Genomic DNA, 13062 nt, shown 5'->3' on the forward strand with positions numbered 1-13062 from the left:
AGGTAAGCAAGGTGGCCGCCTAACGTTAAGCGGCCGCTAGCCAGCCACTAACCGGCCAGATTTCTGGGCCTTTCATACAAAGTAGCCGGTTAGTGGTCCGTTAGCAACCGCTTAAACATTAAACGGCCACATTGCTTACCTTCTGTTTAAGGACGGATTTATGTTTTTCTTAGTTAAAGCACGAAAAATACATGTTTTAACACATTTATTACATTCCCTTGACTTTCGAGTTATGACTACGAGGCAGCGAACGGCCAACAGTTGCTAATGCACACCTAGGGCCAAGACTTTTTCGCTTCGTGGCCACGATATTTCTGTTTGTACTTGATCCCGGTAACAATTGTGGAGCTCTTGGGGAAGGCAGACTTTCCACCGAACATCGTATCCGTTTCCGGGTGGAAGCGTACTGCGTCCTGCTGGATGTACAGGTTTTCCGGCAGCTCCATGTTGCGGATGGCGTCCAACGGAAGTCTCGTATCGATCGGTGTCTGATAGAACACGAGGGCATCCTCTGTGGGTCGTAGAGAGGTTTGGAGAAAAGGAAACAATACTGTAAGTTCCCGTCCGGTAACCAGTGGGTGCTCGGGGTTTCGAGGTGCTTAAAATCTGGACCTACCAACTGTCAGCACTTCATGCAGTACCGAGTTTGGTACGGAGTGGCCGAACGCTTCACTGCAAGCGGCCAAAAAGGCAAACTTCTGTTCTGATCCGCCGAACACACCCTTGCGGTCGGTAATTCCGTTCGCTTTCGCTATGCTCTCTAGTTGTTCCTCAACATTTGGCGGTGGCTGGTACGGTTTTACCGCACGGAGGTATCTGTGAAGTAGTTAGAAGTCGGTCTTTAACCCTAGCGTCCGTATCCGTTTGTGCCACGGGATAACCTACCCCCGGGAGGACAGGGATTGTGCGACGGATTGGAATCGTTTGCCGGCGAAAAGTGCTCCCTGTTCCGCGTTTTCCGCTCGCATAGCCGCTGATTTGGCTTGATTCGCATCGCGGTCCGTAATTTCTGGTTTTTTTATGCGCTTAACTCGGTTCGAGCTGGCATACCTGCGGGAAGAAACGGTCTGGAAGAGAGCGTAGAATTAGGTATTGAAGCAAATCCACAATGTCTTGCGCAATTTCCCCCCAGCCACACCGGCTGAGCAAGGGCAAAATAGTTGAACAACGAATAGCGCTCTCACCTTTAGCGAATTGCCGAGAATATTAACCACACTGGAAGAAGTCAGCGATCGAATTATTCCCCCCATCGTCGGAACTATCAATTTCCCGTTCTTCCCGGCGGAAATTTCAGCGATCGGAAAATATTTTGGTTACAGTGCCGCGCGAAAATATATCCACAGCGCGAAATTTCAATTTCGCTCACACTTTCAACTTCGTTAGTATAAACTGATCCACGAATCGAAACTACCGGGGTTCGATTCTCGGAATTTCCGACTCCTGAATCCTGTTTAGAGCCAGCCGAGCAGTTGGAATTCTGCTCGAATTGTTTAAAACTAAAATAATGCGCGGCACTGTTGGCCGTTTTTACAGTGAAAATCGATAAAGTATGAGCATTTTACCTTAACTAAAGAAAAAGAAGCCCCAGGAAGCTGGGAAAGGAAAGAAGCAGAGCTCGCGTTGGTCCTTTGTGCGTTTCTTAAGTGTGTTGTCGCGTGCAGGTGATTTTAAAGGTATTTCTGAGCCTCTACCGGCTCGCCCGAAACTGTCCCGTAATTAGGCGAACCAAAGAAGGGCCTTTGCGAAACGTTTTTCAGTGATAGCAAAGCGCAAGCCGCAAGTCGAGGCCGCTAGAGCAAGTGATCGTCGTATGCACTCCTACTCCGTACACGTAACGAAAGAAAACGCTCGGGCCTTCCGCCAGTGCAGTGCAGTGGGGAAACATGAAAAATTGTCGTGCGAAGTGAAGTTGAAACAGGCAAAAAGAAAATGTCGGCATCCGCCGTCTCGGTGTCTCTTTTGAACGCCGCGCGGAAAGAAAGAGAGGGAAAGAGAGGGCCGACCGCGGCAGCAAATTGTAACGGGAACAAAAAGAAAAAAAAAACAGGCAGATCTTGCTGTGCGGGCTCGGTTTTGGTGCGTTGGTGATTCGCGCGACCTCGATTGTCCACCAAGCGCAGGGAAAACGCGAACCAAATAGAAGAAGAAGACGAAAAAACCCTAATTCATCACGATCGAGAGTGGTTGCCCGTACCAAAATCCATGCTAAACCATACTTTCGCCTGCTTGCGTACCTGCGTCAGGCGCTCGAGGTGGCTCTGAATGAGGTGTAGGTAGCGTGTGTGTGAGTGTGCGTGTGCTTAGTGGTGTGCCGCGCGTCGTGCAGGGATGATAGCATAATATCGATTCTTTTCAAAGATTCACTCGATTTTGAATTTCTTCCAAGCATCATGCACCCACGCTCACCTCTCTCTTTCACACACACACGCACACAAATTATGTCGTCCATCTGTTGCCTGCCGGTGACTGGTGGGATGGATTAGAATGAGATTTGGAAGAGAGTAAGATGCCGGAGGGGGGGGACTTTGTTTGAATCTCTGTATGTGCATGTGTGCTAGTCTGCGCTTGCGCACCCCTCCGGCAACCAGAGACAAGACAGACACGCTTCTCTTTCTCAGAATCCAGCAAGGATCCAGAAGCTCTCTGCTGAAGATTCTGCTAACCCCATCTTTCCCTTGGTTAATCAGTTCAAGGCGAAATTACCGAACAGTAATGGGACTTTTCAAAGTCCGAAAAATGAGTCAGAATTGCGTGAGTCGTGAGCGATTCAATTTCCCCCCATACAGCCATATCGTGGTCGGTTGCGTGCGTGCCTGCCTGCTGACCGGAATGTCTCATTGCCGTTTCCAAGAAAGGAATGAACGCTCTGAGCGCGAATAGGAAGAGAGTGCGTGAGAGAGGCTACGTTAGAATAGAGCGCAGCATAGTAAGCTACGCATGATGATGCTGTTTGTGTGTTTGCGTTTGGAGGGGCATAATTTATTCGTCTCCTCCGAGCAGGAGCATCCCTCGACTCGGATGTAGCGCTCCCTCGTTTACACCAAGAAGAGACCACCGTGCTCTTGCAAAAGACGTTTTCAACGGTTGAAAGAGGGATAGAAACGAACCGCTCGCACCCGGTATGTCTGTCGTAAAGCATATGCTGAGCACGAGAGCGCGGATGCTGAGAAGAAATGGTGCCAAGAAATGCGAGAATACTGCTCTCTCTCTCTCTACAATCCGGAATGGGCCATACTATACTCTCGCACTCTCGTAAACAATTGATGATTAGGTAAACGACAGCGACGGTGGTAGCGCGGCCGAGGGAAGGTGGTGATCATCATACCGAAGTCGGAGCAAGAAGGGTTGTCAAACGTTCTCAAAAACCGCCTGCTGAGCGAGAACGAACAGCGCCGTGATGAAGAGAAGTGTTTAAAAGGTTCCCCCCAGCATACACTCTCGGACTTCACTCAATAAAAAAAAGCATATGTACCAGCCACCACCACCGATGGAAAGTCGAACGCCTACTTTGACTGTGGTGGCGGTGCGTCGTCGAGCGAAGCAACACTCAACAAACTCTCTCGCGCGCGCGGCGTGCTATATCAATATTGGGAATCGAAACCAGCGGCAGCAATATTTGAACGGAAGGAGCAACCCGCTCGACTGAGAAAACTGACGCCAGGCAACGGAGTCGGTCGATTAGCTGTTTGGTTCCGACGTCGTCGACGACGACGGCCAGTTCTGCTTGTTAGTAGTGTGTCCGCTGTGTTGTGGCCCGTTGGGGATCTTTCTCTCTCTCTCTCTCTGTTGGTAGTGATTATCTTCTTTCCCTCGTGCGGCTTGTACTGCTGCTGCCGTGAGCCGCGTGTGTCGCGTGTCGAGGAGGAAATACACTTTCTAAATATAATTGAACACTAATCCGTGATTCGCAGCCGAGCCGAGCACACACAATTGCCGGAGCGGCACCTCCTTCCTGTCCTCCCAGCTGGTGTGCTGCGCTCGCGGTGGCGACAATGAATTACGGGGTTCCCCCTCTCTTCTACCACCGGCATGTGGCGATTGGCGAAAACGTAACTGCAGACCGTTTAGAGTGTAAATCACGATCGGTTTTTAATTAATACGTAACGGATCGGATTGGAAAACAATTTAATTTGACTTATTATTGGAATAGTGCGAGTCCCATTGCGCTCTCTCTCTCGCAGTGTACGCTCTCGTGTCCATCTCTCTCTCTCTTTTTATGCTCGCGACCGTGCTGTTGGTGTGTGTGTGTGTGCGCCAATTTTTTTAAATCCAAAATTGACGTATCCGCTTGCAAGGACCTCTGCCGCGGTACCGAAACCCGATTCGATCGAATCTCGCGTTGGTCGTCGCCTTCTGTGTGCGTGCGTCTGTGGTAGTGGTGTGCCTCAATCGTGCACGAGAGAGCTGTGTGGGAACGAACGGCGAGTGTGCATGTTGATTATCGACTACGCACACCACAACAGGCAGTTATATCGTTGAATAAGCCATTCAAAAATATGTTGGAACTTGTGTTCCATCCCAAGCAGTTTGATAAGCACGAGCAACGATGACCGATCAACAACGTTTTAACAAAGGACGCCGTGTTGTGATTCATGCCCTCCTTGGTTTGTGCTTCTGGGTTGCTGTGGTGTTCGCACAACAGTTATGACGTTTTGCATGCCAGCGTCCAAAGGCAAAGAAAGGTGAGGTGATGAGGAAAGATAGAGAAACGGTCCACTACCAGGGTAGGGGGTGAGGAGTGGTGGGTTAGACGAGATAGGTAATGGTGCTGCACGCAGCTGCTCTCAAACGACGGAGCAGAGAGTGTGCCCCGGAGCTGGTGATGTGAAACCAAACCAAATTAACGGCAACAACCCCCTCTATTATCTCCCGCCATCATGTCCGTGGAGCGCTAATCTACGGCGCGCGCGGCCGTGTGCTTTGGTGGTCGGTGATGGCGTTTTGCACACATACACACACTGTCGGTCTCGCTCTCTATCTCTCTCTGGATCGTTTATTCGCCCGTTCTAGTCTCTTCCGATCGGGAGGGTACCAATTCGATCGACCGACTCGACCAAGCATGAAACTCGCGGAACGCAAAGGAGCGTAACCATCATCTCGTGTCCCTTGCCCGTGGCTCTCTTTCTCACTCTCTCTCTCACACACATACTATCTCTGGCAATCGCGCTGGCAAAAACAAAACCCAAGAAACACCGAAAGGCAAACCCCGTCGATGCCTTCTTTGCCTTTTGGATAAGGGTTGCCAGCGCTCGTGTCGTCGTCGTCGTCGTCAACCTTGCGCGACGCAACGTACACAAACAAACACAGCCAGGCAAAGTCGAAGGGGAAAAAAGGCGAAACGAAACTCTCGCGGCATCAGCAGAGGTGGAGTGAGTGAAAGGGTGCGTGTAGTGAACGTGTGGTAATGGTGGTGGTGGTGATGGTGGCACACGCGCCTGCTGCGAAAACCATCGTATTCGGTTGGTCGTTCGGTCGGTCCGTGCTAGCTCTCCTCACTCTGTGACGTGTGCGCCCGTCTTCCCCGGTCTTCCCTCCCGACCTGAGACCCTGATAGGTTTAGTGTCGCAACGGTGTGATGCCTACAGCGCCGCGTCACAGTCGTGCATTTGATATCGGAGCGGCGAGTAGTGATGCGTTTTGTTTTGTCCGAACCGAAATAACACAACGGCAATCATTGTCGTTGTCGTTGTCGTTGTCGCCGTCGAGTGAGTGAGAGCCGCCATTTTAGTGACCGTTTTTCGACCGTTTCATCTCCGTCTGTTCGATTGGTTGTGTGGGATGACGGACAAGCCGGAAGGCAAGAGGTTCCTTGGAAAAGGTTAAAGAACGATCGAACGAGCATTGAGATTGTGCGAGCGAACGGTGCGAGTGAAAAGTGTGCTTGCGCGTGTGCGTGCTTGCGCGTGTGCGTGCTTGCGCGTGTTTGTATGTGTGTGTGTGTGCGGTTGGGTGTGTTGTGCCAATGTCTAATACTCACGCACCATCGTTCGCACATGCCGTGTTGATGACGGCCAGCTGTAGTAGTGTGTGCGTGCTTGAATGGGTGGTTGTGTGAGCGTTCTTTAAAATGATATCCTCTCGGGTTCCCGAATCTTTTCATTGAAGTCCTGTCGAAGAAATGCCTCTGGCAACACTGGCCGAAACTTCGTTCACAACCGAGAGGTCCTTTGAGTTCATCGATTCAATCGATTGATGTTCAGCATTGATCGGGAATTCGATGATTAACCGTCCGTTGAGGTCGCGCAGCAAAATGCGAATGTCGTTGATTTTCTGCTTCCATTTTTCTAATCCGGCCACAAAATCGCTTGTTAAAGCTTACGGTGAGCATGCTCTCGATGAAACACAGTGCAAAGTGTGCTTTTAAAAATGGTTATATCGAATTTCCGATCGAAATGGCCCGGTTATAGAGTAGAATATGAAAGCATGATTCTTTGAACAATATTTTAGTTAAAACACGTATATCCGAAGTTTAATAAAAAATAGATTCGATTCAACTAATTGTTCAAAAAAAAATGTGTATCCAACGGACGGTTAAATCGATTTTTCAAATGTAAATTCGGGCCCTCGAATGCGTATGTGTGTGCCCGCCACAGAGAGATATAGTGGTAAATGTAAATAATATTAGAGAGATGAGAGGAGGCCCCATCCTACACATTGCACTTCCGCTAGTGAGGAAGTAGGCGAGAGTATCTCTTGCCAATGCCAATTGCCATTTTGGAGCAACAACACATGATCTGCGTAATACACAGAGCTCGTTGTTGGTCACAGCACAGCAAGCCGTTAGTTGCTAATGGAGGGAGTACACATCTCATAACCAATATGTGAGAGAATTAGTCCTCTCTCGCCCTCTCTCTCTCTCTTTCGGACTATCTCTATCTTCTAAATGGTTTCATCGATGCGCACCACCAACAGATAATGAAGGAGATCGCCTCTTTCGAAGGCGAACGGTGGTGATGATGATGATTTGCCCATCCTCACGGCGACACGCACACTCTGAGCCGAAAGGTGTGTACGCCACACATCACACCACCACCGTGGGGGGGGAAGCGACGAGGGCCTTTTAACTATACCGTGTGCCCCTCGGATTGCGGACGCGCCTTGTTGATTGTGGATGTGAAGTGTGTCCTTCCGAGCCGGAGGGAGATCGCAATGATTAGACCACGACCACGGCGACGACGGTGACAACGACGACGGCAAAGTAGCGAGCGAAGATCGACCATCTCGCGGTGTCTCGGCCCTCTAGATTGGTCGCGTTGTATAAATCGCGTTTTGATTGTTTTTTTTTTTTCAAGTTTACTGTATCACAGTCGGCCTTCTTTGATCGTCTTTCCCTCAGAAAAGATGTGTGCGTGTGGCGTGTATCGCAAAGGTGGTGCAAGGCGCAGTCTAGCAGCCTGTTGTCTTCGGAAATCTTGTCAGTGGCTCAGCTGTTGAAAATGCGTTGTAGCCATCATCTCGTTCGTGATCTTTTACGGGGTTTGCAGCGAGGAACTCTCGGAAATACGCGCGCTCGTCACACCACTACCACTGCACCCGTTCAGCCAAACAAACGCGTCTAACAAAATTCAAATTACTCGGGCCCGTGTGTGCGTGTGTGTGTGTTTGTGCGTGATTGCGCGTGTGCTGCTATGTGGTGTGGTGTGTGCGTTTTACGAAATCGTGCGCACAAACACACACTCGCATGCACTGCATACGCACTCACACCTATAGCGTGCCGCGCGCGCGTTGGTCGATTGTGTGCGGCTGCTGCTTGATCGACCTTCTCGAATTTGGCGCAGCGGTCCTCCCTTTCCCCTTACATTTGCTACTACTACTACTACTGCTGCTGCTGCTGCTGCTTAGTGTACTACACACTAGCACCAGTAGACGGTCGAGTGCGCCCCACCAGCGGTTGCAACGAAACAATACAAGCATTCTCGCCTGGCTGCGTGTGTGTTTGTGTGGGATCGGTTGGGTCGGTTGGGTTGTTCATCGATTTGTGTACCACTTTCTAGCAGCAGCATAACCTTGCCGCACGCAGCACCATCAACACGGCTCGAGAGAGAGAGGAGCAACTAACTTGAACCATTTTTCTGGTATCTCTTCCCGCAGTTAGTAGCAGCAGCAGCAAGAGCAACAGCAATAGTACCAGTGGAACTTGTATCACGCATCATTGTTCTCGCCGAATACAGCTCAAGCAGTATCCTTGTGTGTCTCTTTCTGTGTGTGCATGTACATTGTGGTTGGTGCCTGTGTTGCAAGTGAAAACATTACAATCTTCTGACGTACTGCTAGAGGAAGCAGCCCCCGGGAAACACGGCACTCGCTGGTGGCAGCACCAGATGCGAAGGAATTTGGCAACCGCCGATCGTAGCAGTGCGCAGCAGTAGTGGTGTGTAGTGTGTAATACCGATAAGCGGAGTCCACCGCAAACAGTGTAGTGTACAGAGTTCAGCGAGGCGCAGAGCAGAAGCCACTGGGCCATCTCTGGTTAGCCCCCCCCCCCCCCCCCCCCAAAAAAAAACGCAATCGAAACGAAAAACAGAACATAACACGCACGGTACCGTAAGGAAAAATGTGAAACCTCGTGCAAAGTAGTGCTCTCTCTTCTGTGTGTCTGTGTGGCACCAATTTCCGACGACAACAGTCCGAAGACACCGACCTATCGAGCAGCGGCAGCAGCAGCAGCAGCAGCAGCAGCAGCAGCAGCAGCAATGCATTACCCAAGCACGACGATTGTTCTCATTTCGCCTCGCGGATTGTTGGTGGTGCGTCGTCGTCGGTGTGTGTCGTGAGCGAGTAGCGCCGCGTTCGTGTGGCCGACCTACCTACCTGCCTTTCGAGCCTCGAAGGTTTTCGGGCGGCAGCAGTAGTAGTAGCGGTAGTAGCAGCGTAGCGGTTACTGTAGCCCCTGCCCTGCGTGTGTGACGTGAGAGAAAGCGTAGAAGAAGCAACAACACAACATCACAACGTAGTGCATTATTGTTCGTCTCTGTGTGTGTGTTCGTTCGTTCGTTCGTTCATGCGTTCGTGTACTATATATGGTGGTCACCGTTTGGTAACTGTGCCCCCCTCCCCGTGCGTGCGTGCGAGCGTGCGTAGTTTCCATGTTTTTCCTGCTGTGTTTCCTGCCCCCAAAACCCGTGTGTGCTAATGTGTGAGTGTTGTGAATGTGTGCCAGTGGCGGCATTGCATTGTGAAAGTGTCTATTTATTCGTGTAGTATCGTCTAAGAAAGTAGTTGAATACAGTAGTGTGTGTGTTGGAAGAAAGAGAGATATCTAATAGCAGAAAAAAAGGATAAAGTAAAACACGGGGAAGCTGCAATTGGAATCGCAGTCACTGAAAGCACTTGGAAGAAGGAAATTGGTGAAACACAAAAAAAAATCAATCTAATGCGCGAGAGCGGGAGAGCAAACGCGGTGGAAAACCAAGTATACTGAACCGCCCCGTCCCGTCCACCCCCATCTTCCTTCCAAAAACAACGAACGGCAGGGTGGTGTGTAGAAGAGAAGGTGCTTCGTGTCGACCACTGCGAAAAGAGAAAGTGTACAGCGACCGACCGACCGACCGGTGCTAGTAGTAGTAGTGCGCCAATAGCAATAGGCACAGCAGGAGGGCATCATCTATGCCTACTAGCTCCCTACGCGCGCGCTGGTGCTCCGATCGCTGGAATGGAAAGGAAATGGCCCGGCAACATTAAGGCAACCCTCGGTGTTTCCGTGTTGTGTCCATCGCTAGCAGCAGCAGCAGCAGCAGCATCCCACTGAAGAGAGTGGAGTAGTGAGACAGTGTAGTGTAATCCGGATACGAAGTCTACTAGAAGAAGGTGTTTGTTTGTTCACTCCAGTGAATTGCGTGCGGGCGTGCTAGCATTCTACGTCGTCATTGTAGCCATCGCGCTTGACCCCATCGATCGAGCGAGCGATCGATCGATTATCACCATCATCATCATCATCACCATCATCGAGTAGTGGTCTCAAGGAAGAGTGAGCGCCACCGGAAGAAAATGAAGGGGGAGCGCATTAAATAAATAAATTAAATAAATTATTAGTCGAAGGTTTCGTGCGCCCCCTGCGCGTGTGTGTGTGTGTGTGAGAGTGTGCTGTGTGGATTGCTAGTGCTCCCCTCAACTCTGTTTTTTTGTGCGTAAGAAAATGTTCGTTGCCACAACGCAAGCATGACGCACCAGAACCACCAAACTAACGGCGCCAGTTTGGAGGATTGCCACACGAACTTCTTCGCCTTGGTAAGTAAATCGTGGCCTACTAACCACACGTTCTAGCATTATTCAACCTTTGGTCTGCGATCGAATTAGTCCGGGGGGAGAGAGAGAGAGAGCACGCACCACCTGTCATGGACTAGTGATGACAGTGTTTGCTGCGATAGCTAACATCTGTCTGCTTTTCAGCAGAAGGTCCTGGAGAGTGTAGAAAAAATGCCACCACTTTGTAGAAAGTATATTATGTTCTATTAACATAACGACAATTTCGACTATGGCATACCTTGGGGTGGGACTCATCATCAACACTATACGGATCTTGAATTCTCATTTTAAACAGAGGAATAATGATTAAAAATCTAAGCACATCTTTGAATTCATATACCTTTGATCCTGTTTTGTTCAGGTGCTACGGACGGTTGGAACTCTGCAACCACCCCCCTCCTTGGCAATCAACACACCAATTACCTAGTGCGCAGACACTCAAGCACACACACACCCTGAGCAACATAATATTGAGACGCGTCGTACGGTCGCCTATTTCTGGCCTGCTCGATCCTCCGCGTTTGTTGCGTTGTGCTGCGTTGTTGTGTAAACAGCGCGTAAATAGCGAAACAAACAAACAAACGGTCGCTGAACGGCAGGAAGTTCCGAAACAGCCATCCTTCTCCATCTACTGCCACTGGCGCATCGGACAGGTGGTGAGTGATCGTAATGGGGGGTAGTCTGTTGATGCTGATGCGCAGGTACGGGTGCGCGATGTTGTTCCCCGATAACCGCGCTGCTGACAATTGATCCTGCAAGGAACCCTTCGGTATGGAAGCCATTTTGATTGCTTGCTGCATTGTTGCTAAAAAAAAAAAAAGTTAGGCCAGTGGTAGGTTCTGTGAATGTCCCCATCATCCATCCAGCACATGGCGCGTGCATTCCCGTGCGATGATCCTCGTATTTACCCGTTGCTTATCGCTCAACATGCGTTGATAAGAATGTAGAAGAGAGAGAGGTCCCGTATCTCTGGGTCGGTCGTCGTCGGTCGGTCAGTGAAATGCGAAAACCGACCGATGCCTCCAACAGGAATGGCAGTTTAGGTGGTTTTTTTTTTCTGAACGCCAAACTTTGCTGCTCCTCGAGAACAACCACCAGAAACGGAGTGTCGCATGGAATTTTTTCTACCACATTCAAGGTCCAATCCCTCTTTTGTGGTTTGGTTGTGTTGTTTATCAGCAACAGTTGTCACGACGGACAACGGACGCTCCCTTATTGGTTTGATTCTAGTTCGCTCCTGCGATCATGATCACAATCGGCCCCTCGCCGCATATGTGGTGATGATGATGGCATATTCTCCTCCCTTCGGTTGCGGCCATCGCTTGTTTACTTACTGCCGAGGATCGCCCGTGCCGGCCAATTACAACAGCATTCTCGCCAACCGCGCTTATCGCGTTTTCCCATGCGACCCATGTTTGTGATTTGCTCGTGCGACAACCGGACAGCAGCAAGGAAGGCGAACTGGTGTTATCAGAGACAGTCCGCAATCAGGTCGGGCCCGATCGGGCTCTCGCCGCCACCAACGGAGAGCGAAACCGAAAGGAATGACCCTTGGGAGATATGGTCGCGCGATGGTGGATGGTGGTCGCCACCGTTCTGTCGACGTCATTTTTATCTCCTATCTCGGCGACAACAAAAAGCATCTCCGCCACTCGATGCTCGCGTCCTCGCGGCAAACACACACATACACCCCTACAGGACGCTAGAGACCGAAAGACGAGGGTGGCGAGATCGTTTTTTGATCGTTAAATGGGTCGCTTTCGTCGGCGCACGTTAAAAACGGTAAAGTTACTTGTGTAACGCCATTTGTGTTTTCACGACTTCACAACTCCTCCTTCGGTTACCCCCGCCGAGGGGGGGGAAGGGGCAGCACAGAACAGAACACTTCTGTTTGCGATCGCAAACTGATCGACTGGTTTTTACGATCCCGAAAACGCGACGCGATAATTGCAGCATTTACGCCGCGCAGCGCATAACTCGCCGCGACGCCACAAACCCGAACCACCAGCACCCCCTTCCTTCCTTCTGCTGCAGTTTATGATCGTAAAAAAGCATCCCCCACCAGACAGTCAGACAGACGGACCAGACCAGACCGACAGTCAGTGTCAGCAGTCCGTTCAGTTCAGTTCAGTCAAAGAACCGGGAGGGAGAACCACATTCGTTCCGCATTGCCACACCTCCCGCTTCCCTTATTCGCATATTATATGATCCTCTCGAATTATTATGATCGGTCTTTACAAACACATAACGCCGTTTTACGATCTCGTTATACCCCCCATCACACCTCCTTCCAAACCCGCCCCTGGTAATAGTATTGGTTTTAGTTGCTTGCCCCGCCGCCGGCGGTGATCACGCTCGTGATGTTTGTTGGCGGAGAGAGAGAGAGGAATCGTAAAACGGACGACGAACAACGAATGCCGCCGCCGCCGCCCGGTGTCTCAATCCAACAGCCAGAAATCGAATCCGGACCACGATATGTGTGAACGAACGATGGCGGCGAGCGCGGCCCCGGATCAACCGGAACATGATGTCGCTGATAATGGGCTCTGGTTGTTCTATGAGTCATCCGATGAGGGAGGCCGCCCGAAAACCGGATTGATGCGCGCCCATCGAGAGCACAAAGCGGCGTCTGTCGTGCGACTTCGCTCCAGTTGGTCTCTAGCACCGTGAGGATATTAGCATATTTTGTATGGCTCGATTTTAGACTAAGAAAAAGGATTTTGTTCCCGGGTTTTTGATGCTTCTTTTTTTTTTGGAAGAATTGGTCCAGCATGCTTCTACATGCTAATATATAAATGCTCTCCCGGGCATGTAAAT

The 13062-nt window shown here is 50.4% G+C and overlaps 1 protein-coding gene across 1 annotated transcript; it reads right to left on the minus strand.

The window, feature by feature from the left end:
* Window positions 1-192: 192 nt before the first annotated feature.
* On the minus strand, window positions 193-1306 carry LOC125955320 (uncharacterized). The gene is made up of 4 exons (XM_049686437.1): window positions 1185-1306; window positions 886-1067; window positions 617-816; window positions 193-511 (listed from the first exon to the last, which is right to left on the minus strand). Exons 1-4 carry the CDS (start codon window positions 1248-1250, stop codon window positions 276-278), a joined length of 684 nt encoding a protein of 227 aa, XP_049542394.1. The 5' UTR covers window positions 1251-1306; the 3' UTR covers window positions 193-275.
* Window positions 1307-13062: the final 11756 nt, after the last annotated feature.

This window comes from Anopheles darlingi, chromosome 3 (assembly GCF_943734745.1).
Source record: "Anopheles darlingi chromosome 3, idAnoDarlMG_H_01, whole genome shotgun sequence".
Lineage (NCBI taxonomy): Eukaryota > Metazoa > Arthropoda > Insecta > Diptera > Culicidae > Anopheles > Anopheles darlingi.

Coding starts and splice junctions, on each gene's coding strand:
- LOC125955320 (XM_049686437.1), bottom strand. CDS start 1,250: ATGGGGGGAATAATTCGATCGCTGACTTCTTCCAGTGTGGTTAATATT. Junction 1,068..1,184: donor TTCTCGGCAATTCGCTAAAG/GTGAGAGCGCTA, acceptor GCTCTCTTCCAG/ACCGTTTCTTCCCGCAGGTA. Junction 817..885: donor CAATCCCTGTCCTCCCGGGG/GTAGGTTATCCC, acceptor ACTACTTCACAG/ATACCTCCGTGCGGTAAAAC.